This window comes from Pipistrellus kuhlii, unplaced genomic scaffold, assembly GCF_014108245.1.
Source record: "Pipistrellus kuhlii isolate mPipKuh1 unplaced genomic scaffold, mPipKuh1.p scaffold_m20_p_15, whole genome shotgun sequence".
Classification (NCBI taxonomy): domain Eukaryota; kingdom Metazoa; phylum Chordata; class Mammalia; order Chiroptera; family Vespertilionidae; genus Pipistrellus; species Pipistrellus kuhlii.
Genome location: NW_023425460.1, coordinates 15,250,448 through 15,277,396, shown reverse-complemented (window position 1 = coordinate 15,277,396; position 26,949 = coordinate 15,250,448). Strand labels below are relative to the sequence as shown.

The following is a 26,949-nucleotide window of genomic DNA, read 5'->3' as shown; positions in this document are numbered from 1 at the left end:
TCCCTTACTCTGCAGATTGGTACCTTGATTTTTTTTCCAGTTCCTGAAACATACCATGCTCATTCAGCTCTCATGATAGAAGAGAAGCATAAGATAATTTTTTATTGCACTGATTAAAAACAGGAATAAATAATGTTTGCAACCTAAAGCAATGTCAAGAAAAAAGGAGAGCACCAATCTCTGGAGCACCATTTTAACTCTTTAAAGAAAAAAAGGTCAGTGTCAGGGAGCTGGAAATGCTATTACCAGCAAACCCAAATGTTAGATTAAAAACTGCTGTCCTACTCTCAAATGTACAGTACTTATCCAAATTCTATGAACTTTTTAAGACACTTCACAAATATGCTTTCAAAGAATGTTCTAGACAAGAATCAATTTATGAAAAGCTTTTTTATTTTATTTTTTTATATTTTATTGATTTCTTACAGAGAGGAAGAGAGAGGGGCAGAGAGCTAGAAACATCGATGAGAGAGAATCATCTATCAGCTGCCTCTTGCACACCCCCTACCGGGGATGTGCCTGCAACCAAGGTACATGCCCTTGACCGGAATCGAACCCGGGACCTTTCAGTCCGAAGGCCGACGCTCTATCCACTGAGCCAAACCAGTCTCGGCTAGACAAGAATCAATTTAGCAAGACCAACAATGAATAAAAGAGTACTGAGAATTATTATTTATAATCTAAGATACTGAAGGTCTTAAATTCATATGAGAAAGTTATATAAGTGATTCCATAAAGCTATTATAGACTGGTTGGTAAAGTGGTATTCAATACTCTGAATCATTACTTTTCAGGTCATACAATATAGCACAAAGAGCACATTCTCTAGAGTTAGAACACTGAGATCATGAATGAAAAAATTTCTGATCCTTAGTTTTTAAATTAATAAAATAGAGGTAATTAGTACTTCAGAGTGTTGAAAGAATTAAACCTGATAATATAAGAAAAGGACTCAATATGGTAACTAACACATGCTGGCTTCACTATCTTTTTTTTTCTTTGGTCTGAAAGTACAATACACTTCATATACAGAGAAAATGTCTGGCTAGACATTTGTCACAATGATTAAGATTTCATTATATTAAAATGTTATAACAAGAAAGCACACATAAAATGCAATTATTCAGAAAAACAACAAATTTAATTTAAAAGGAAATAGGTCAGTTTCATTCTAAAATGAGGGAAAAACAAGAATATACATACTAATATTTTTAATCTTCGTTTTTTAATTACCCAATGTCTAAACCACACTAATTTTTAAGATATTTAATATTTTGACATAAAGAAATAAAAATGATCGATCTCTTCACATAAACTAGAAAAATGAAATTTGCTATTGGAATAATAACATACATGTATATTTATTTTTAAACAAATAAAGAAGAAAAATTAAGTAACGTAGACAGCATCCAGAAATCCACGAATCCAAGGGTGACAACATGATAATTTTGGAAGGAGAATAATCAGAAGTAATAATATTTATAAATATGTAATAGAAGTTATCTGTATAGAATGTTTTCTTAACATTAAATTTTAAAGTTACGTAGATGGAATGAATACATAGCAGTGGGAAAAAATGTCAACCACGCTATACTTGTTTTTAAGTCTATTTTTTTAGGAAATTAAACCCAAAATTGTAAGACTTTGCTATTTACCAGTTGCAATGATAAGAATCAATATATATGATTCAGTTTTTGTTCCCAGGGAGACATAAATCTTATTTTAAAAGAATTTCAATAAATATTTATATAGCAATCCTTATAAAATAAAAAAAAAGTAATACCATCATACAGCTTTTGAAATTTAAGTTTTATGTAATACATGTATGTATATTCATTTTTAATTTCTAAATTCTGTCAACACAAGTCTATAAAGTAGATATTAGACACTTTTTTTTATAGGTGAGAATGTAAAATCCAAAAAGATTTATCTAATATAGATAAATAACTTTTAATCTAACATAGATATAACATTTTTTTTTAACATTTGGCAGAGCGAGAACTCAAACCTGAGTCAAATTTGATAAAACCACATATAGCCCTAGAAGGAAATACTAATACATATAGCCCCAGAAGGAAACACTAATCAATAAGATGGACTGGAGATCAAGAAAGCTAAATTTTTAATTATTTAGATGTCAATAATTCTAATAAGAAATGGAAAGAGATAGTCCCTAAGAAAGTATGGACTTCAATAGTAAGAGAAATAACAAAATTTTATTTCCCAGGACCTGATATACTTTAGGAACTTACCTAATAAATGTGAGTGAACTGAATAAAGGTGATGAATGAGAAACAATATGGTTATATAGTTTCCTCATGTCAGATTTTAAAAGGATATAAGGAAGAAGGGAAACGTAACTAAGAATATTTACAAATTGGTATCATAAACCTTATAAGAATATTGTCAGAATAAACTAAACTTTATAAATAATATTAAAAAAAAAATACTAGCCCATTGGCTGCCTAAGTGTAAGAGGATGAACTAAGAAGAAACAAGAATATTGCATGGGAAAGATGATGTAATGTTAACAGATGCAGAGAGAATAAAGAACTACTCACACCTCCTCTTTTGCATCCATCTTCTCCACCAAGGAGAATTGAGTAGAAAACTGGAAAAGGTAGAAGAAACATAGTTATAAAGTAAATGAAGTTGAAATGAGAAAAGAAGACAGTAAGAGAACACCTAGACACTTTAAATTAGTTTTTGTCTCATGACTCTAAATAGTCACAGACCCGAATTAGGCATGCATCTCTAATGTAATCTGTAAAACATAATAAGAAAGGAAAACAATTTCTAAAATGCACTGATTCTGGAAACTGGGAAAAATTTTTAAAGAAAATTATATATTAGCCCAGCCAGTATGCTCAGTGGTTGATCATAGACTTATGAACCAGGAGGCCAAGGTTCGATTCCCGGTCAGGGCAAATGCCTGGGTTGCAGGCTCGATCCCCAGTGTGGGACGTGCAAGGGGCAGCCTATCAATGATTCTCTCTCCTCGTTAATGTCCGTATCTCTCCCTCTCCCTTCCTCTATGAAATCAATAAAAATATCTATAATAATAAAAGCATAATATGTCATTAGATCAGATGACCTTCCAGATGAAGCAGGAATTATGAGGAAAGCCTAGGCCCCAGGTGCCTGCCAGCTGTCCAAGAGAAACCCGGGTCCCAGAGGGAAGCCAGTGCCGGCAGCTGGGGGAAGGAAGACCTATTCTTGTACGAATTTCGTGCAGTGGGCCTTTAGTATATTATAAAAAGAAAATTATATATTAAAGAAACATAATTTGAGTTTAAAAGGCTCTTGACAATCCATTTATGTCAGTTTATATCTAGAATATAGAAACTATTATTTGCAATGTGTCTTGTAAGCACTACAAAAGAAAAAGATTACACCAAGAGCAAATTTTATTTCACTAGAATTAACCCTAAACTTTGTTTAAAATACATTTTATTGATTTTTTTTACAGAGAGGAAGGGAGAGGAGGGATAGAGAGTTAGAAAAATCGATGAGAGAGAAACATCGATCAGCTGCCTCCTGCACACCCCCTACTGGGCATGTGCCCACAACCAAGGTACATGCCCCTGATCAGAATCGAACCTGGGACCCTTCAGTCCACAGGCTGATGCTCTATCCACTGAGCAAACTTGGTTAGGACCTAAACTTTTTCTTTAGCAAGAAATTTATTCTTTTTAGATAGACTAGTGTAACTAATACACTAAGAAATTTTAAAAATTATGAAAGAACTGAAAATATTCTTAGGAAGAAAATGAAAAATGTAAGCTCATTAATAATATAGCACACCAGGATACTCAGCTGGTAAATAACTAAAACTTAAAGTCTTAACCAAGAACTAAAGCAAAACTTACTGAATCTCTTCTAAAGTAATCAATAGGACTTTATCCTCATAGTCAAGATATAAAGATTTAAGAGCCCTAACTGGTTTGGCTCAGTGGATAGAGCGTCAGCCAGCAGACTGAAGGGTCCCAGGTTCGATTCTGGTCAAGGGCACATACCTTGGTTGCGGGCACATCCCCAGTGAGGGGTATGCACGAGGCAGCTGATCAATGTTTCTCTCTCATTGATGTTTCTAACTCTCTATCCCTCTCCCTTCCTCTGTAAAAAAAAAAAAAAAAAAAAAAAAAAAAAAAAATCAATACAATGTTTTTTAAAAAAAGATAAGTCAATAGGACTCAACATTAAAAGAATAATTCAACATGTTGGGTAATACGATGAAGATTGCAAGAGATTTCAATAGAGCCCTAGCTGGTTTGGTTCAGTGGATAGAGCATCGACTTGCAGAATGAAGGGTCCCAGGTTTGATTCCAGTCAAGGGCACATGCCCAGGCTGCAGGCTTGATCCCCAGTAGGGCCCATGCAGGAGGCAACTGATCAAATGATTCTCTCTCATCACTGATGTTTCTATTTCTCTCTCCCTTCCAATAAAAAAATATATATTTTAAAAAGATTTAAACAGATTGGTAAAACGGGCAGAATAAAACTATAACTAAAATAATAGCAACAGCAGTGGCAGGTGACTTTATGCAATAAAAGAAGCTTAAGCTAAAGCTAGAATTTGGCAAAAGTAACGAACACTCCAATTTCCAACAGAGAAGCCCCAAAGATTAAAACATGAGGGGCAAGCCGGGACCGGTTTGGCTCAATGGATAGAGCGTCGGCTTGGGGACTGAAGGGCCCCGGGTTCGATTCCGGTCAAGGGCATGTACCTTGGTTGCGGGCACATCCCCAGTAGGGGGTGTGCAAGAGGCAGCTGATCGATGACTCTCTCTCATCGATGTTTCTAACTCTCTATCTCTCTCCCTTCCTCTCTGTATAAAAATCAATAAAATATATTAAAAAAAAAAAAAATGAGGGGCAAGTAGGGCTAATAGTTAGACTAGTCTGTTTCTTTTCCTGGCTTCAGTCTCACTTTGGCAGAAAATGTGTGTTTTTCCCCTCGCCCCTAGAAAAGGTTATTTTTGGGTCTCTGGATCAGGGAGCATATTTGAAGCAAGCTGAATGCAGACATTACTACTGAAACAGCGGATTAAGTGAAAGTTTACATAATGAAATGATGTTGAAAACCAACACCTTTCTCCCACTTCTAAGTCTATTTTTACCTCATTGGGTGAAACTTTTGAGAATTGGGGGGAAAGACTAGCAGATTTTTCTGGGAATCCTGACCAGTTTACAATAAAAGGCAACTAAATACACAGATATTGGGTGTTCCCCAAAGCAACGACCTGATCTCTAAACAGACAAGACTATAGCCAACAAACCCTGTCCACATGCTCAGAGCTCCCAATGTGCTTTAAAATATGAGCAGTCAGAATCATCAGTTATGTACTCCAAGTAAAACATCAAATATAAAACAGACAAAATAACAGGGGGAAAAAAGTGACTTCAAAGAAAACAAGACTATCTAGAAAACAAAAAAGTTTTTAAAAAAATTGAACTTTAATATGAAAAATGAAAAATACAATAGAAGCTTTAGAATATTAAGTTAGAAAAAATTTCCCACTGTTAGAAAAGAATGTAAATGAGAAAAAAATAAGAGGACCATCATACATACTCTCATACCAATACAAAAGTTCCAGAAAGAGAAAAATAATTAAAAATTAGAAAAGAGAAGAAACAATTTTAAAAAATGTCCTAGAACCTAAACTCAAAGTACCCAGATTTAAAAGCAGCTCCTCAAGAGCTAATAAGCACCATGGATGAAGAGATCTACATCTAGGAATGTCATTGTGAAATTTCCAAACACAAACAACAAAGAAGATTCCACATGATTCTTTCAGATGACAGATCAAAAAGCAGAATGGCATGACTTTTCAAAAGCAAAACCAGTATCTGGAAAACATTAGATCAATACTTTCAAAATTCTTAGGAAAAATAATTTCCAATCTCTAACCCAGAATTCTATAACCCCAGTCAGAAATAAGTCAAGTTTAAGAGTAGAATACAGATACTTTCAGATGAACAATCATAAAAAAATGTCCACACAGTCCTTTTAAAATAAATTACTGAAGATATATTCCACCAATAATACAAGAGACTGTGTAAACCAAAATATGGAATCTAAGAAAAAGAGTTAAATAAAAAAGACAAGGGAATCACCAGGATAATGGCAAAATAAGACCACAAGAGTTCTTAGAGTGTCCAGATATAAAAGCCCAAGATTCTAAAGATTAAGATAAAATTGCCAGGTTACTTAATATACATAATTGAGTGTACTGAGAGAATTTTACATAACTTGGGGAGTATCTAATTAAATCTATGACAAGTACATAGAACACTAAATAAAGGGAGAAAATGCAAGGCAATTATTAACTCCCCCCAAAATAATTTTTCAAGAAATTAAAAGTTAGTATATAGGCAACCAAAAATACTGTTTATAATATATATAGTCACGATAATATAAACATTAGGTACCCATTTAACCAAAACTGAAATATATTGTAAGCACATATGGAGGAATATCAGTTTATCAGGTTTTTACATTTTTATCTATTCTTGTTTGTTTTTATGTTCTGTCTTTCCTACCAAGTATTAATATAAAAGAAAATCACTAAAGTTTAATAAGTATCATTAACATTTCAAAAGCATGATCATTGAGGAACCACAGTAAACCCTGATTTTTCAGAACTTTGGATTTAATGGACAAAATTTCTGGTCTGTATGTCCTATGTGAAAATTAACACCCTGTTAATTTTAAAATGCTTTTAAACAAGATTTGCTTATAATTAAAGTAACTGTTTATTGTTATTAATTCGCTTTTTATTTTGAATACATTTTAGCAAATAGGCAATATGTTTGGAAAAAACACTAGTAATTTTGCCAACATAGATATTACATATCTACACTATAATCTATAGATGTAAATCCAATGGTACACAATTTTCAGTGAATGATTAGCACATGACCATTCAGTATCACTTGAGGTAATTGGTTCTATTGTCATATGGCATGACTGTAGCAGTTTTAACTCCTGCCGGCCTACGTTTCAACATGTGTTAAGCCACACCCTAGCCATGTACAATTGTTTACTCACAGTGATTGGTGAATGCACAAATTTACTAGACCTATTCAGTATAAATTTTAAGTTACAGTAATACATATTGAAATCTTTTCTACAAAATTAAATTTTTCACATATAATTTTAATTACACAAACATGTCTACATAATTAAAAATAGGCAAACTAATCTGCCAATTTTTAATATACATATTCGGAAAAACAACTTTATTATATAACTTAGAGGTCTGGTGCACAAAATTCATGCACGAGGCGGGGGGAGGGGGTCTTCCTCAGCCCAGCCTGCACCCTCTCCAATCTGGGACCCCTGGAGGGATGTTAAACTCAACATTTAGACCCGATCACACCGGGGACATCCCTTTCACAATCCAAGATTGCTGGCTCCCAACTGCTTGCCTGCCTGTTCTGTCTGTCAGCCTGACCACCCCCTAACCACTCCCATGCCAATCATATTGATGTCTAACTGCTCCTCTACCAGCCTGTTTGCCCCCAACTTCCCTCCTCTGCTGGCCTGGCCACCCCTAACTGCCCTCCCCTACAGGGTTGGTCACCTCCAACTGTCCTCCCTTGCAGACCTGGTCCTTCTCAACTGCCTTCCCTTTCAGGCCTGGTGCCTCCCAACTGCCCTCCCCTGCTGGCCATCTTGTGGTGGCCATCTTGTGTCCACATGGGGGCAGGATCTTTGATCACATGGGGGCATCCATCTTGTGTGTCTGAGTGATGGTCAATCTGAAAATTACTTTTATTAGATAGGATAGAGGTCTGGTGCATGGGTGGAGGCCAGCTTGTTTGCCTTGAAGGGTGTCCTGGATCAGGGTGAGAACTCCCTTGGGGTGTAGGGCAGCCTGCTTTGCAGGCTGGCCACGTCCCCCAGCAACCCAGAGGCCCTGATATCTAGAATTATTTACCTTCTGCAATTGAAACTTTGTAGCCTGGAGCAGAACCCCCTGCTCGCTCTGGCTTACTTATCTTACTTATACAATAAAACAGCACTGATAAAGGGCAGTAAACATTTAAATACTGTTCCACACTTAACAGTGGTGTGAACTTGGGAAATTATATAACTTTTCTATGCTTCACTTTCCTTATCAGTGTAAATGGGTTATATAGTTTTTGTGAGGATTAAATAAATTAACATATATAATTCAATACTGTGCCTTACATATAGTAAACTCTATGTAAGCCTAAATGTTTCAAACTATTCTCTCTGCCTCCAATCACGGCCTCCCTGGCCCCCCCAGCTTACCTACTACTGACAGACTCATTTTCTTAGAACACTTTCGTCTTCCCGTCTTTCATGTAAGCTATAATTCCTTCTGAATCAAGATCAAACTTCTAAGTCTCAGATTTATAGTTTTCCATTACCTAGGATAGGAGTCAGCAAAATATAGCCCACAAGCCAATCACCTGTTTTTGTATATAAACTCTTAACACAGCCACCCTCATTAATTTATGCATTGTCTATGATGCTTTCTCCCTGATACCAGAGTTGAGCAACTGTGGCATAGTCCATAAGGCCCACAAAACATAAAATGTTTACTAATTAGATTCTTTACATAAAATGTTTGCTGATCCTAGAACAAGTTCAGTCTCTTATCTGTACTATTCAATATATATATATTCTACAATGTCTAAAATAAAACTCATCTCTTTTTGTATATTTGCTCTTCTCAAATTCCTTATACAGTATTATTGATATTTAAAAGTATTTATTGAGAAATTATCACACGCAACACACTACTCTAGTAACTGAGTAGACAGCAGGGGACAAAAAGAAAGCCCTAGCTTTCATAAAGCATATCTGCTTTTGGAGGGCAATAAACCAAGTATTTTAAAAAATCATACATATAAATACATGTCAGTTGGTAAGTACTTTGAAGAAAATCAGAGTTGTCTAGGAAAACAGAATGTCAAAAGACTGGTGTGCTATTTTACTTTTTATTTACTTTTTTGGCATATTATCTCTGTTTTTATATATGAATACTTATTTCTTGGTTAATATAATTTTGTTTTTTCCATAACCATTTATTCCCCCATACTCTATCTCCATCTCTTCCAGCCCCTCCAAACACCATGTGCCCATGAGGTTTTTTTTTGTTTTTTTGTTTTTTTTTTTTGGTCAATCCCTCCACCTCTATCCTAAACAGAGCTATCTGTCTGGTATGAGCCAGCCTCTATTTTGCTTGTTAGTTCAATTTGTTCATTCACTTCTAAGGAGTGAAATTTTAAGTACCATGCTGGTTTTTGTTGTTATTAAACCTCACCAGAGGATATTTTTTTCACTGATTTTTGCTGAATCTGTAGATTGCTATCGTGAATGTGATTATTTTTTTAGTTTCCCTTTCTGATAGTTCATCATCCTATATAATAAAAGCATAATATACAAATTGTCCCCTCGACCTGGAGTTGTCCAGAAGAAGGGAGGGAGACACCAGCCAGAGGCGGCGGGAGATGGCAGGGGGAAAGGAAGGAGTACCCATCCGGCCGGTCGCTGCTAGGTACCCTACCAGCACACAAAATTCATGAACTGGGCCTCTAGTTGGTGTATAAAAATGCAACTAATTTCTGGATATTTATTTTGTATCCTGCTACTTTACTGAATTCATTTATCACTTCTAGTAGTTTTTTGGTAGAATCTTTAAGGTGCTCTATAAAGAGTATTATATCATCGGCAAATAATGACAGTTTTACTTCTTCCTTTCCAATTTGTATACCTTTTACTTCTTGTCTGATTATTGTGGCTAGGACTTCCAGTGCCATGTTGAATAAGAGTGGTGAATGTGCACACCTCATTATGTTCATGATCTAAAGGTGAACACTTGTAGTTTTTGCCCATTGAGTATAATGCTGACTGTGTGTTTGTTATATATGGCATTTATTACATTGAGGTATGTTCCCCATATTCACACTTTTGCTGAAAGTTTGATCACTAATGGGTGCTGGATTTTATAAAATGTTTTTTCTGCCATTTATTGATATGACCCTGTGGTTTTTATTCTTCACTTTGTTTATATAGCATATCATGTTTATTGTTTTGTGGATATTGTACCAAACTTGCATCCCCAATATAAACCTCACTAAATCATAGTATATCATCTTTTTAATGTATTGCTTGGTTTAATACTTTGTTGAATATTTTAGAATCTATATTTACTAGGAATATTATATTTGCCTATACTTTTCTTTGTCATGCCTTTATCTGGTTTTGGAATTAGGGTAATTCTGGCCTCATAAAATGAACTTCCCTCCTTTTACTTTTTTTGAAATAATTTGAGAAGGATAGATATTATGTCTTTGAATGTTTGATAAAATTCACTTGTAAACTTATCTGATCCAGTGCTTTGATGGGATTTTTAAAATTACTGCTTAATTTCACTATTTGTAACCTTTCTATTCAGATTCTCTGATTATTCCTGATTTAGTTTTTGAACAATGTATATTTCTAGAATTGATCCATTTCATTTCAATTGTCCAATTTGTTGTTCACAATATTTTCTTACAGTCCTTTGTATTTCTTTGGGGTCAGTTGTTACTTCTCTTTCATTTCTGATTTTATTTATTTGGGTTCTATTATTTTCGATAAGTCTGTTTAAAGGTCTGTCAAACTTGATTATCTTTTCAAAGAAGCAACTGTTTCATCTTTTTTTGCGTTGCTTTTTAAAAATCTATTTTATTTCTGCTCTGGCCTTATTATTTCCTTCCTTCTACTCACTCTGTTTTTGTTGTTGTTGTTGTTCTTTTTCAAGTTCCTTTACATATAAAGTTCAATTATTTATTTCAGCTTTTCTTACTTATTGAGATAGAACTGTAATGCTATGAATTTCTTTCTTAGGACTGTTTTCTCTGTGTTCTTACAGATTTTAGTTTGCTGTGTTCTCATTTTCATTTTTTGCAAGGTATCTTTTGATTTCTTCCTTGATCTCATTGTTTAGTAACATGTTATTTAGCCCCATGTCTTTGTGTGTTTTCAGTTTTCTTCTTGTGATTGATTTCAAGTTTCTAGCATTACAGTCAGAGGAGATGCTGAATATGATTTTATTTTCCTAAATTTATTGAGACTTGTTTTGTGTACCAATATGTGATCTATCCTAGAACATGTCCCATAAGTACTTGAAAAGAATATACACTCTGCTGCTTTGGGGTAAAATGCTCTGAAATATCAATTAAATTTATTTGATCTAGTGTCATTTAACACTACCATCTCCTTGTTGATTTTCTGTCTGGAAATTATACCCATTGATAGTTAATGGGGTGCTGAAATCCCCTAATGTAATGGCATCACTGCCAATCTCTCCCTTTATGTCTATCAAGATTTGCTTTACATATTCATCAGGTGTGCCTATGTTGAGTGCATTGATGTTTACAAGAGTTCTATCTTCTTAGATTGCTCCCTTTATCATTATGTAGTGTCCTTCTTTGTCTCTTACTATAGCCTTAGTTTTAAAGTCTATTTCGTCAGTGTATTACTACCCCAGTTTTTTTTTTCCCTTCCATGGACTAGGGTGCTAGTTTAGATATGGTGGCCTAAAATGAGGCAACATTTTAATAAAGTCCTGAATTAGTGAACCACAAAAATGCTTTGGGGAAATGCAATCTAGGAGCAGACGAAACTTAAGCCTCCAGTGGAGTGGATGCTATAATAAAACTGCACTCTAGGTGCCTCCCTTGCCTCACTCGGACTTATATTCAGAATTATAAAGACCCTAGACCTTCCATTAATTGAAAAGCAAAGACAATCCAAATTTTTAAGTGGACATAAAAATTGATCTGGCACCACAACAAAAAGAGTATATATCCAAATAGCCAATAAGCATATGAAATGCCAGCAACTCAACAAATAACTCATCAACTAAATGCAAACTAAATATGAGAAAATTAACAAATATCAAAATAATACTGCCCTGGCCGGTGTGGCTCAATTGATTGGAGCACTGTTCTGTGCACCAAAACGTGGCAGGTTTATTTCCTGGTCAGTGCACACACACAGGTTGTCGGCTTAATCCCTGGTAGGGAAGCAGCCAATTGTTTTTTTCTCATATTGATGTTTCCCTTTCTCTCATTTTCTCTCTCTCCCGATCTCTCTCTAAAATAGATTAAAATCAATACATAAGCGCGCGCGCACGAGCGCAAGCTGCCTTAGTTTTTCTTATGAATTGAAGAGATCAATTTTTGAAAATTATCTGGGAATTAAGAATAAAAATATCTTTGGATAAGGTATATTAATACTCTGAATCCTTAATTTTGAAACTTTGTAGCTATAATTAGACAATCACTTGCCTCCTTCATAAGAACATCGACATAGCAAGGTTGTTTTCCACAGACATGTGACCAGGCTTATCTCATGCTGAAGCAGAGGCAAACAGGCAAATTTAAAGACAGGCAAGTAATTTTCATCTCCAGTTTTTGAAAGTAATTACTGAATTTTGTCCACAAAATTCTCACTTTATAGGTACTTGAGTATAGAAATTCAATGTAAATATATTTAGAAAGTATTTTGAATTTCTAATTTGTAACAGGTCAAGATATTAAGAATAAGTAAGAGTTCCATATCCTTTTATGTAGAGGAGAATTCTATAGCTTATGTTTTAATCTTTTAAAATTTCATATAAATAAGTAAATATCCAAGTATTATTCTAGAAAATTTGCATATTTAGATGTACTTACATATTGGTTATATTCTCTGGCCAATCAGTCTACATATATTTATTTACTCATCTTGGTTGTTACTATACATCCTGTCAGCACTTTTGCAAAATGTTTCAAAACAAGTAGGATTTATTTTAAACATCCAAAATTTAAAAATACATAACCAAATGAATCATATAATTTAATTGGGCATCCAGTTTGATATTGACATAATTCTCCAGTAATAAGTTCACTAAGTAGCACAATTAGCATTTTCATTCAGCAAAAATTAATGAAATGACAATAGTGCAATTATTGTTTAAGTGTAAGTATAAATGTAAGTATAATAGTACAATTACTAACTTTAATATATAAATTGATTAATGCTAAATGCACACTATTTACTACAAATTATAGCCTTTATTTAAAAGAACTAATTCAGTATATAAACCTATGCAATACACAATTACTTCAAAACCACAAAATGGAAATATATAAGATTATAATCTTTAAACTTTCTTTAAAATAAACAATTTTTAGAAATTCTACATCTGATACAATGGAAAGCAATTGGAATGCCCTAAGGAACAGCAGCACCTGCAGGAAAAGATCCAGTCTCACAACTACTGGTACTATCAATTCATCACTTCATTCTCAAACATTAAGGCACTCCTTCTCTCTCTTCCTGTGCACTCAATCAACGAAGTTGAAGCAAACAGAGCTTAGTGTTCATAACGACTCCCACAACTACACAGCTGGACCTCTTACATCCGCTAAAAAATACTGTCCTTTAGAGAACATGCTTTATTTTAACACAAATTCATTCGTGTTGCATCCTGCCCTTAGCTAGGAGTTCCAGATAGGATAACTTGTCTGTGATACATTTAACCTCAATAAAAAAATCTTTACTTAAAAAACAACTTATAATTAAATAAGAACACTAAAACAAATGACACCTGCAATGTTTAACTTACAGAAGGAAAAATATGACCAAGGCAGAAAATAACATATGTCAACCCTTCATGAGAATTTCATAGGCAAAAATATTTTCAATAACAAAGTAAAATATTATTCATGCAACAATCAGGATTTTCTTAGTTGTTCTTAAAAAAAAAAAAGTAAACATTTAAAAATTACCTACAAAATGAGATAGATTATTATCCTCAATCCAAAATCATGGATTACAATCTATCTCATTTTGTCAATATTTTTCACAGTGTTCTTAATATTTTAGAAAACTTTTGATATAAAAAACAGTTTAAAATTTCCTTGACATGTTCCTAACCACTAAAGGCCTGTCAAATAACAAGGGGAAAACTGTCTAGTTGGCTGATAGTGCTGTGCTGGTAATTTCTCAAACATCTGCTAAAGGTCAGATTTCCATTGCATGGAACCAATCAATGGAACTACACAATCCTCCTTGTGTCATAAGAAGCTGAACAAAGACTATTTTATGTAAGTAATGACACATAAACCATAGTTTTGTGATAAATTATAGCGAAGTCTATCCCTCTCTTCACAGAATACATTTAAAATACGATTATAAATTCTATTTGTATTTTATTCTAAAATTATGTTTATTATGTTCACAAGGTATATATAAAAAGACTCTTCCTTCGATTTCATAAAAAACAGTCAATTTTTAAATTTCACACTCCAAAAAAGTGTATCTCAAATGAAATTTTAAAGGTAATTTAAACATAAATATTTATAGATATGGTTTTTTTAAGTATGAAAACTATAGCACAATACCATTTAAATTCAGAGAATGATTCATTCTACAACTAATTCACATTAGTAGATAACAGTTAATTTATAAGATACATTATTAAAACTAAACTTGTCATTAGGAACATTCAGATTTTTCTAAAATCATGAGACTAATCTCACATACATATCATTTTTAATACATTCTGTACCCTAAATCTCTGGGAACTTGATCAATTATTAAAACAAGTAATGAAACACAATAGGTTACTGAAGAATTATAGCTAAATGTTATAAGAAGCATTTTCATTCAACACACATACAGAGAGAGGTACTACTTTATGGGGTCTTCATTTGTTTTTGTTTTTAAAAAGAGAAGAAGGGGGAGAGAGAAAGAGAAACATCAATGCCAGAGCATAACCTCACAGGCTGCCTCATGCACACACCAGGGACTAAGCCAGCAATCCAGGCCTGTGCCCTGATGAGGGATTCACAAACCCCTGGAACATGAAACAAGGCCTAACCAATTGGGCCACACCAGCCAGGGTGGGTCTTCCATTTTTTAAGAGCAGAAATATTAAAACTAAATTTAAAAGTTAAAGTATTCTTCCCTTCAAAGTACCACTACTATGTGTTAAATACTAAAACTCTTGTCAAATTTTGGTAAACATATTGTGGCTATCAAGTGATGATAAATACAAAAAATCATGCCATTTTATATAAACTTCCCATTTATGAATGGTTTTAAATCTTTTAACAAAATACCTTGCAAAATTTAAATGATCAAATAACTATTTGAAAAGCTTTTTAAAAAGAGCCTAATGTCAGCATTTTCATGTAACTGAAATCTCTCATTTAAAAATATTAAAGCTACTATGAAATAAATAAATCATAAAGCTCTGATTATGCCATATACTAAGGAACTTTCACCATATTATAGATGTACATTGTTTCCTTCCAAAGAATGAAAGAGAACTTACTTCTAATGAGACTATCATTAAGTCGTAAAACAGTCCAATTCTTTGGCAAGACAATTGAAAGAAACCAGATATTGTCAAGTTAGAAGCACATAATTTTCCTGTGTAATACCTACATTTTTTTATTTTTCAGTGGGCCCTATCATTTATTTACTTTTGTAAACATCAGCTTTAAAAATATTTTTTATAGATTTTTTTTTTTTTAAAGAGAGAAACATGGATTGGTTGCCTATGGGGACTGAATCCAAAACTTGGGCATGTGTCCTGACCAGGAATTGAACTGGTGACCTATCAGTGCCTGGGTCAACCAACTGAACCATACCAGCGAGGGCTGGACCTAACGGTTTATAATTTTGCTCTAATAACCTTCATTAAAGCTAAAGAAACATAAGATTGGGTAATATTCTATATAATAAAAGCCTAATATGCTGTCTGGTTGTCTGGTCATCTGTTCAACCAACCAAAGTGTAATATGCTAATGACATAGTAAAACTGCTCAACAGCTTGCTATAATATGCACTGACCACTTGGGGTCCAGCCGATTGGGACTGAGCAAGACAGGCCAGACACACCCTGGAGCCCTTCTGCAGTCCCTCCAGAGCTAGCCAACCTCACACATTTCTCCCCAGCCCAAATCGTGCAATGGTGGGGTCCCTTGGCCTGATCTGTGCCCTCTAACAATCTGGGACCCTCAGGGGATGTCAGAGAGCTGGTTTTGACCCCATCCCACAGGCCAGGCTGAGGGATCCCTGGCAGGGGTGCACTTGGTTTCTAGCGTTAAACATTTTCCACGATTATCATCATCACAGGATATAATGAGTTCCTAGGTCACACGTGTCAAACACAAGGCCCGCGGGCCAAATCCTTGATAGCATGTGAGTTGGTTAACAGCACTGTTAAGGAAAAGATTGTTCCACTCATTTTAAATTCACATTTCTGGTTAACATTGTCAGTTTATGACTGTTCAGTAAACCATTCGGCCTGCAATTTAGGCTGGATTTTAGATTTTGGCCCCTTCTCTGATTGAGTTCGACACCCCTATCCTAGGTAATGCTGATGCTACTGGTCTGAGGACCATACTTTGAAAATGATCATATTAAAGAACATCTGTAACATGCATCCTGACAAAATACATATTTTATGCAGTACACTGTTTTCAATTTCCCTTTAACACTTAAGCACAAATGGTTGTTCAGAAATTTCCTCACTGCTAATAGCATAAAATCCAAATCAGGACTACTAAAGGTATTAAAAGAAATAAAATCATTAGGTTTTGATTTTTCTTTGATGACACAAGAGAAAGTCAGTCTGCTTATTTTTTGGCAATGCTAAAACCATTGACTATTTTCTATATACGTATGTGTCAGAAACTGTCAGGTGCTGAATCATCTATCTAATAAAAGAATAATATGCTAATTGACCATAGCATCACAATGCCCACAAGCCAATCAGGAGTGAGTATGCAAATTAACCCAACAACGATGATGGGTTAATTTGCATACTCAGGCGCCCAGCGGCTCCGGCCACACTGGGTCTCTAGGCAACATAGAAAGGCAGAAAGGCGGCTCTGGCCAGAACAAGATTCTGCTGGCAGCCAAGGGAAGAAAGGCCCATTCTTTCACAAATCTTCTGTGCATTGGGCCTCTAGTAAAAAATAAAATCTACATTTATCTAAAAGATATATGTAAACAAATACAGAGGATCCCCTACTTATTATGGCTCAAGTTACATGACTTTATGGTGGTGTGGAAGTGATATGCATTTATTAAAAAACATACTGCAAATTATTTTTGTTTCTGTATTCATTGGGGTTTTTAGTTTTGTTTTTTGAAGCCAAGGATTAACAAAATAGAAACTATTGACCCGAGAACCCTAAGAGACAAAAAACCCAGAGATACTGTCCCCTGAAGTTGAGTCGTCAAACAAACATAGCACTTACTTGGTAGCCTTCATAGGCTGGATCTAACAAAATTAACCCATGTGCTTTAAGAAACTAAAGGTTGGGGGTACACTGAACACCTGAAAGAATTAGAGAAATTCCTGAAGCTCACAGAGCTTAAACCAGTTCTTCTTCCCAACAGTTAAAAGTGATTGACCTGCCCCTGGCGGGGGAGCTCAGTTGGTTAGAGCACCATACTGAATGCACCAAGGTTTCAAGTTCAATTCTGAGTCAGGACACATACAAAGAACAACCAATGAATGCATAAATACGAAGAACAACAAATTGATGTCTCTCTTTCCCTCCCTCCCTATTTCTCTGTCAAAATCAATAAATTACAAAAAGAATAAGACTGACTTCATACTTCACATGGCAGTAACAGAGTACTTAGAGAAGTTTGTAATGGAGATTAAATAGCAGTAAACTAACAGATGCTCTGGTTGCACTATAAAAATAAAAAACTAGAACCTCCCCCCGCAATCAAACTACAAGTAACTTGACTGCATATCAGAGAAAAAAAAACAATATTTTAGGAATACTAAAAATCAACACAGTACATAACAAGGTAACATTAATAGTATCTGGAATTCAAACAAAGATTACGAGGCATCTAAAGAAATAGGATTTATGAACCATAATGAGGAAAAAAAACCTATTTAATCAAAACAACCCAAAGAGACACAAATAATATTTAAAAAAAACAATTAGTAAACAAGAAGATTAAAACAATTATTATATTCTATGTGTTCAAAAAATTTAAAGATCAAGCACTCTAAGTAAGCACAGACCTGGAAAATATTTTCTTTAAATATATTTTACTGACTTTAGAGAGGAAAGAAGAGGGAGAGTGCGATAAAAACATCAATGATGAGAGAGAATCATTGATTGGCTGCCTCCTGCACACCCCCTACTGGGGGATCAAGCCCGAAACCCAGGCATGTACCCTTGGCCAGAATCGAACCTGGGACCCTTCAGTCCATGGGCCAACACTTTATCCACTGAGCCAAACCAGCTAGGGCTGGAAGATATTTTAAGCAATTGACTCAAATAGAAATTGTGGAGATGAAAACAATGGTGTTTAAGATTAAAAATAACACTAACTGGGACTGAGAGCAACTGATATTACTAAAGAAAATATTAGTGGAACTGAAGATCAAGCAACATCAATTAATTGTTCTTCCTATTGATGCATTAATGTAGGAAAAGACTGAAAAAAAATAATGAAGAGATTATCAAAAGTTGTAGGACAATGTAAAATCGATAAAATACATATAATTGAACTTCCTGAAAGAGAAAGCTAGGGGAGGAAAAAACAATTTTTAAAACTAAGAACCAAATCTCTTACTAATTTGATGCAAATTAAACCTGCAAATAAAAAAAATCTCAAACTCAATCTCAAGAAACATGAAGAAAATGGCACAAAAGTCAATCATATAACCAAACTGCTTAAAGTCCCTGGTAAAGTGAAAAAGAAGACATGCTATGGATAAACAAATGTAGTTTGTTTTCTAAAACACTGAAAGTCTGCCGAAACCGGTTTGGCTCAGTGGTAGAGCCTTGGTCTGCGGACTGAAGGGTCCCGGGTTCGATTCCGGTCAAGGGCATGTACATTGGTTGCAGGCACATCCCCAGTGGGGGGTGTGCAAGAGGCAGCTGGTCGATGTTTCCCTCTCATCAACATTTCTAGCTCTCTATCCCTCTCCCTTCCTCTCTGTAAAAAATCAATAAAATATATTTTTAAAAAGTAAATAATTAAAATAAAAATAAAACACTGAAAGTTAGAGAACAATACAACACTAAAGTACTTTAGAAAAAAATAACTGTCAGCCTAGAATTCTATATCCAGTAAAAATATACTTATTTAAAAGGTGAAAAAGTACTTTTACAGATGTGCAGTACTTTTACAGATGTGCAGATCCAAAAAAACAAAACATGAACCAATGACTTCTGCTTGCTTCTACCTTTAAAAATTACAGAAGAAATTTTAATAGAAAAATAGGAAAGTACCAATAAAACCAGAAGGTAGTAGAGAAAAATCAATAAACATCATAAGCCTATAATTAGATTAATCAGAAAAATATGAAAGAAAGAATACATATTACGAATTCCAGGAATGTGTATCACTACATTCTATAACTATTAAGGGAAATCATAAAGTAATAACAATTTAACACCAATAAATTCAACAAATTGAGTCAAAGGGATAAGAATTCATGAGAGAAACAGACAACGTTACTAAAAAGAAACAGCACAAATCCTATATAATAAAGAACTAATACACAAATGGATGTCACACCCTCAAGCCGCCACGTTTTAATGGTTCAGACACTCGACACTGGGGATAGAGGAATGGGGACCAGCCAGGCTGCAGCCCAGGAGAGGGACAAGCTGCCCGCCCCATGGTCCCCTGTGGCTGTGGCTGGCCAGGGTCCTGGGTACCTGCAGCCAGCCAGAGGGAGGAAAGCCCAGGTCCCAGGTGCAGTGCAAGGCAGAGGCAGTGAGGGGCAAGCAGGCCAACAGGGGAGCAGTTAGGGGTGATCAGGCAGGAAGGCAGAGGTGGTTAGAGGCGATCAGGCAGGAGGCAGGCAGGCAGAGGGGTTAGGGGCGATCTGGCAGACAGGCGAGCAGTTAGGAGCCAGTGGTTCCAGATTGCAAGAGGCAGTTGGACATCCCGAGGGGTCCCAGACTGGAGAGCGTGCAGGCCAGGCAGAGGATCAACCCGTCCTTCAGGCCTCTAATAAAATTATATTTATTGAAGAAAGCAGAGTACGTCCTTTTTTAAAAAAATCAACATATTTAGACTTCATCAGGAATAGTAACTTCTGCGCTTCAAATAACATGAAAAGATAAACACTGGGAGAAAATATTTTGAAACATCTCTTGAGCCAAAACCGGTCTGGCTCAGTGGATAGAGCATTGGCCTGCGGACTGAGAGGTCCCTGGTTTGATTCTGGTCAAGGGCATGTACCGTGGTTGCTGAAATATATATTTTTAAAAATCTCTTGATCATACACTATGTATAGTCTCAAAACTGAATAACAAGAAAACTAATAAAAAATGGGTAAAATATGAACAGATACTTAACTAAAGAATACATATTAATGGCAAATCCTATGTAATAAAAGGCTAATATCCAAATTGACCAAATGGTGGAACAACCAGTCGCTATGATGCACAATAACCACCAGGGGGAAGATGCTCAATGTAGGAGCTGGCCCCTGGTGGTCAGTGCACTCCCACAGGGGGAGCGCCACTCAGCCAGAAGCAGGGCTCACGGCTGGTGAGCGCAGTGCCAGTGGCAGGAGCCTCTCCCTCCGATGCAGTGCTAAGCCATCAGGGAGCAGGCCTAACCCATCAGATGAACATCCCCCAAGGGCTCCCAAACTGTCAAACTGTAAAAGAGCACAGGCTGGGCTGAGGGACACGCCCCCACCCTGAGTGTATGAATTTTGTGTACCAGGACTCTATTATGTATATAAAAAGATGCCCAATAGCATTAATCAACAGGAGACGGACAAATTAAAATTTCAGTGAGAGGATTCTAGGAAGGTAGCAGAATAGAAATCATCAAGAATCTATCTCCATGCTGAAACAATTGATCTGAATTATTTCAACCTGAATCTATTTTGAACTTGCAAAGTCTATTGTAGGCTTACAACTTCCATGGGAAGTCTTGGGTTGTAAACTGGCTTAATATTAATCAATTGCAGCTCTTACCATTCCCAGTAGCAGATAACCATTCCCAGTCCCCAACCAGGTGGCAAGCATCTGTGCATACGTTCCTAAAATAGCCTGCACACAGCTTGCAGAAGCTAAGGCAGGCAAAAAGGACCCTGTCCTACAAATATCAAAATTGTGCTCTGATCATTGATTAATAATTCTGATCACAAAGGTGCAGACTGAAAGGCAGACAGCCATTGGTCCACTGTGGCAAGACCGTACTCCTCTGGTTGAAGTAACTACCTGGGTACCTGAAGGGCCATAACAATTCCAATCACCCCTTCATGTTTCTTCTTTTCTTTTTTGGGGAAGCCAAACTACATTAACTAATATACTTAAGAACACTTGCATATAAAAGATTAGAAGTGACTGCTCAAGCACAGGGAAAGGCACTTAGCAGATCCTGGACAAAACAAAACAAAGCAAATAAAAAAACACCAACTGCCCCCCCCCCCCCCCACACACACACACACACAAATAACATAAAAAGCAAATGCTGGGGAAAAGAGCACATCTAAAAGTATTGATTCTAATGCCAATATCCAAGAAAAATATACAAACATACAAAGAAACAGGAAAGTATGGCCCATTACACACACACACACACACACACACACACACACACACACACACAAATTGTACCTAAAAAATACCTAATGACAGATATACAAGATAAAGACTATTTTTTTTTTCAATTACAGTTGACATCCAATATTATATTAGTTTCAGGTATCAGTATAGTGGTTAGACATTTATATAACTTACAAAGTGATCTCCATGATAATCAGAGTAAGACTTTAAAGACAACCTTCTTAAAATGCTCAAACACACATACACACACACAAACCAAACAAAAGAAAAACATAAGCTGGAAGTATTGATGGAGAGAAAACCTAAAACTAAGAAATTCTGAAACTGAAAAGTGGAAGACTGAAATGAAAAAGAAACTGGAGGGATTCAAAGGTAGAAATAAGTAGTAGAAGAAAGAACAGTGAATTTTAAGAAAGAATCATATAAATTAGTACATCTAAGGAGCAACAACAACAAAACAGATAGAAATGAACAGAAACTAAGGAGTTGTGGGAATCCCAGAAGGGGAGAACGGGTTCCATACAAGGAAGAGAAGTCCTCATAACTTCTGGCTGTAAAAACCAGTGGGAATGGAGGCTGAGGGAGAATGAGGACTGCTGGAGCCCCAGTGCTAGGGCAGCAGCTTGAAAGGCACTGGAGACACATGGGAGGAATTAAATTGTTATGTAATGTCTAATCACTAGGTGTATAATGTATTCCTGAAATATAATAATGTAAATCAACTGTAATTGAAAAAGAAAATTCTGCAATATGCTACAACAGGAATGAACCTGAGATTATGCTAAATGAAATAAGCCAATCACAAAAAAACATTGTATAATTTCACTTATATGAGGTAGTTTTGAGTAATTAGAGTCATAGAAACAGAATAGTGATTTATCAAGTGATAAAAGGAAGGAGGATTTGGGAGTTATTCTTTACTAGAGGCCTGGTGCACGAAATTTGTGCACTGGGGCAAGGGACCTCAGCCCAGCCTGTGCCATCTCACAGTCCTGGAGACCTGAGATTGATAACCCCATAGAGGTAGGCCCTGCCTACCCAGCAGGGGCCCCAAGATTTAAAGGCTATGCCAAATGTTGGTGAGGATGTGGAACAATTGGAACTCATGCACGACTGAAACCAATGGTGCTGGTGCTTTGAAAAGTATGGCACTTCCTTAAAAAGTTGAAAATAATTGGTACATGACCCATTCTCCTGCTAGGTATTTTTCCAAAAAGGAAAGTACATTTTCATAGCGCATTTATTTGTAATAGCCCCAAACTAGAAACAACACTGTTGTTCACAGATAAAATGATAAACAAATTCTGGCATATCTATGATGGGATACTATCCCTAATAATAAAATATATATCCCCGAATAAAAGCAGCCAGAAAACACACACACACACAAAAAATATATACTATATGATTAACTTGCTTTTTCCAGAATTCTGTATAAATGTAATCTATAGTGACAAAAAGCAAATCAGTGGTTGCCTGAGATTTGGGGTGGGTAGGGAAGGTAGGAAGTGGGAGTTATGCAGAGTTTCCAAAGAAACTTTTGGGATTAAGAGATATGTTTAATTTCTTGATTATGCTTGTTTTGCATATATTTATACAGTTAATCCTTGAACAACACAGGGGTTAAGGTGTCATCACCCCCCTTCATATCCCCAATTCTATGAATAACCACTGACTATCCCTCACCCCCAAAACTTAAGCTGTCCCTCAGTATTTATGGGGGGATTAGGTCCATTCTCCCTATAGATATAAAAATCTGTGGATACTCAAGGCCCCTATATAAAATGGAGTAGTCAGCCCTCCCCATCCAAGGACTCGTAACTTAAAACTGAAAACAGCACAGGTATTTACTGGAGAGAAAAAATCATGTTAATCAAGGTGGACTGCATATATCAGTTATATACTATGTGCAGTTTATATTGTATGTTAGTTATACCACAACAAAGCTTCCTCCACTAGAAGCATAAATTCCTTTAGAACGGTTTGTTTTTTAAGAAATGGCAAATTTTGTATTAGCTTACAATGCTGATCACATGATAGATGCCTACTGATTCATCCAACAAACATTTATTAAGACCCAATGTATAACAATTGGAAAGCTTTCTGATTTCATATATATGTATATTATAAAGTTCTCTTCTTATTTTTAAGTCTTTTTTTTACTACAGAAGTATCTCAAAAAATTAGTATTAAATTTCAGAAAATTCTAGGATATTGCTTTGCATATCAATTAAACAAATAGCTACTAGATAGAAAGCAATGGTCTAGGTGCTGAAAATACAGCAGTAACAAAATAGGCAAAAACCTATTTCATCACTCTTACTTCTAGTGTAGAAAAAAATTTTTAGTCTGATAGAAATCATATACAACTCAAGGAAAATGGGATAGGAGATTCAAAATGTTGAGAAAGGAGGAAAGGATTAATTTTATTTTTTTATTATTTTGATAGAGAGACAGAGAAACATCAATTGGCTCCCTCCTGCATGCCCCCACTAGGATTAAGCCAAATAAACACATTTACCTGAGGGAATGAGTCATGTTGTATCTTGGGGAAGAGCATTTTATCTAGGCAGAGAAACAAGTACAAAAAAACCAGAGGGGAGGACAATACCTGTAATATTTAAGAAATGGCAAGGATACCAACATGGCTAGAAAAGAAGACATAAATCAGGGAATAAGAAATAATGAGGTTAAAGTAGGCTAATGGGGAACAGCATATAATGTAGAACCTCTCCAGCCATTGTAAAGTCTTTCACGTCCTTGGATGCCTTTAGAAGCACTTGATCCTTGGAGTGACATGATCTGAATACTTTCTGGAGGCACTTTATGGACTAAGGAGAACTGTAGTTAGGCTAGTTAGGCATCTAGTTATTAATAATAACTAGTTAGGAGGCTACTGCAACTAAGTAGAAGCTACTAAAAAAATTGGCAAAAAATGATTATGTCTTAGACTACCGTAGAATGGTAGCAATAGGAGAGGGATTCTGGATGTATTTTCAATGTACAACCAAAAGACTTTGCTAACAGTTTGGATGTGGAGAATGAAAGTAAGTAGCCAAAGAGGACTTCAAGGGAACTAAACTGGGAAGATGGAGCTGCCATTTACTGGATGATGAAAACTCAGAGCAGTGCAGGTTTAGGAGAATATATCAGGAGGTCAATTATGGACATGTAAATTTTGAAATGTCCATTAGACATCTGAATGGAGACAATGATTGGTCTGTTTCATTATAGGTCTGGAGTTCAGAAGAAAGGTCCAAAGTAAGATATAAATGTGAGAATCACCAATTCTCAAAGTTAGAAGAACAGATTTGATTATCAAGGACAAGAATGAAGATATAAGAGAGAGAGATCTCTCAGCCTCTAATAGGTTGTAAATATGAAAAAAACAAAACAAAACACAACAACCACACAATAAAGAAGAATGCAAGGGAGAGATGAAGGTAGAAAGAAAAATCAAGTGAGCACAATGTCCTAGAAGCAAAGTGAACACAATATTTGAAGGAAGAGAAGATAATTAGTTATATTAAATGCTGCTAATAGGTCAATTAAAACAAAACTAGGAAATGACATTTGATTAAAAAAAATACACAGATCATTTGTGACCGTGATCAGAGCAGTTTCCCTGGAGTAATTGGGCAAAAGCCAGCTAGAGTGAATTTAAAAAAAAATAACATGAGTCAAGAAACTGGGGGACAGTTTTGATAACATCAAACATCTTCTATGTCAAGGGTCCAAAGATACAACAGACACCACTTTCTTTACAATGCAAATAATTCCAACTTCCTTCCAATCACCAGGAAATTTCCTTTGCAACACAATTTTTGTTATTATATTTATGTTTCAGGTTATTTGTAAGGGATTGGTATAACCCAGGGAACAAAATATAAGCATTTTATAAACAGAGAAACGCAAGATAAATCAACTTTTAAATAAAACTCAATCTACCCAAGAGACTAAAATAAAAACAAGGCAGTCTAAGTGTAAATGGTTTCATTCTTAACAAGCAAATTTCTCAAGCTTGACCTTATACAGGGCCTCCCAGAGAGCTCAGCACATCACAAAAGCACTCAAAGGTTTATAGCTTCCCTGACCTCATCTTAGTTCTTCCCCACATTCCCACATAATTTCTACAAAGCTCAGAAACCTTTTTCACCAGAGTAAAAAGCAGCAAAGTCTTCAAATGAAGACTTTGAAAAAGAATGAGAAAAATCATCTAATTTTAAAGGGTACAAAACGGTAGTGCATTTAGATATCCTCCTCATTTTTCTTATAATCAAATTCAACACATTTCTGACCTCTTTCATTTCCTTCTGCACCACTAAGAGAGTAGTCAAATTTCACTGAGTCTGTACATTTTCCTCTGAACCTTCAGGGTACTGTAACATAAACCATATTAGTAATATTCCATATTATTTAAAGGACAGAAATAATAAAAATATTAGCTTATAATCTGAAGAGATTAAGTCTTATTTTCTATAACTCTGGCATTACTATTGCAAATAAAAAGAATCAGCAATGTAAATGCACTATCTAAAATTCTAAAATGTTAAGTATGAAGGAAAAAGGAAGGAAAAAAAACATTGTTTTATTAAAATGAAGAAATCATATGGAAGACTTGTGTGTGTGTGTGTGTGTGTGTGTGTGTGTGTAATTTGATTTCAGGGAGAAATAGAAACATCAATGATGAGGAGAGAAAAATCATTTATCGGCTGCCTCTTGCATGCCCCATACTGGGGATCAAGCCCACAACCCGTGCATATGCCTTATACCAGAATTGAACCAGAGACCCTTCAGTCCACAGACAGTTGCTCTATCCACTAAACCAGACTGGCTAGAGTTCACGTTTAAAAAAAAAAGATATGGATATAAAATGTAAAAAGAGCACCTACATGCTGAAACTGGTTTGGCTCAGTGGTAGAGCGTCAGTCTGCGGACTGAAGGGTCCCAGGTTCGATTCTGGTCAAGGGCATGTACATTGGTAGCAGGCACATCCCCAGTAGGGGATGTGCAGGAAGCGGCTGATCGATGTTTCTCTCTCATTGACATTTCTGGCTCTCTATCTCTCTCCCTTCCTCTCTGTAAAAAATCAATAAAATATATTAATTAAAAAAAAAAAAAGGAGCACCTACAGATCAGTAAGGAAAAGAAATCACAAAATGGATCAAAATATAAACAGATTACTTGTACTTAAAAAAAAAAATAAGGCTAATAAATACATGAAACTCAAAACATAAGTGCAAATCAAAGCAAAGTACAATTTTTTTGGCCCGTCAGGCAAAGATTATGACTAACATTCAATACTGTTAAGTGTGGGAAAAATGGTGTTCTCATAAACTGCAACTAGAAGTGTAA

General features: G+C 35.5%; 1 protein-coding gene across 7 annotated transcripts in view; it reads right to left on the bottom strand.

The window, feature by feature from the left end:
• JMJD1C (jumonji domain containing 1C) overlaps positions 1 to 26,949 on the bottom strand; it is a 183,760-nt gene that overhangs the window by 151,201 nt on the left and 5,610 nt on the right. For 4 of the 7 annotated variants that reach the window (XM_036438357.2, XM_036438351.2, XM_036438352.2 and 1 more), the window contains exon 2: positions 2,564 to 2,611. The exons of the other annotated variants lie outside the window; for them this stretch is intronic. In XM_036438357.2, the coding sequence (XP_036294250.1) occupies positions 2,564 to 2,611 (48 nt within the window). The remainder of the gene's footprint in view (positions 1 to 2,563; positions 2,612 to 26,949) is intronic. 7 annotated transcript variants of the gene reach the window in all.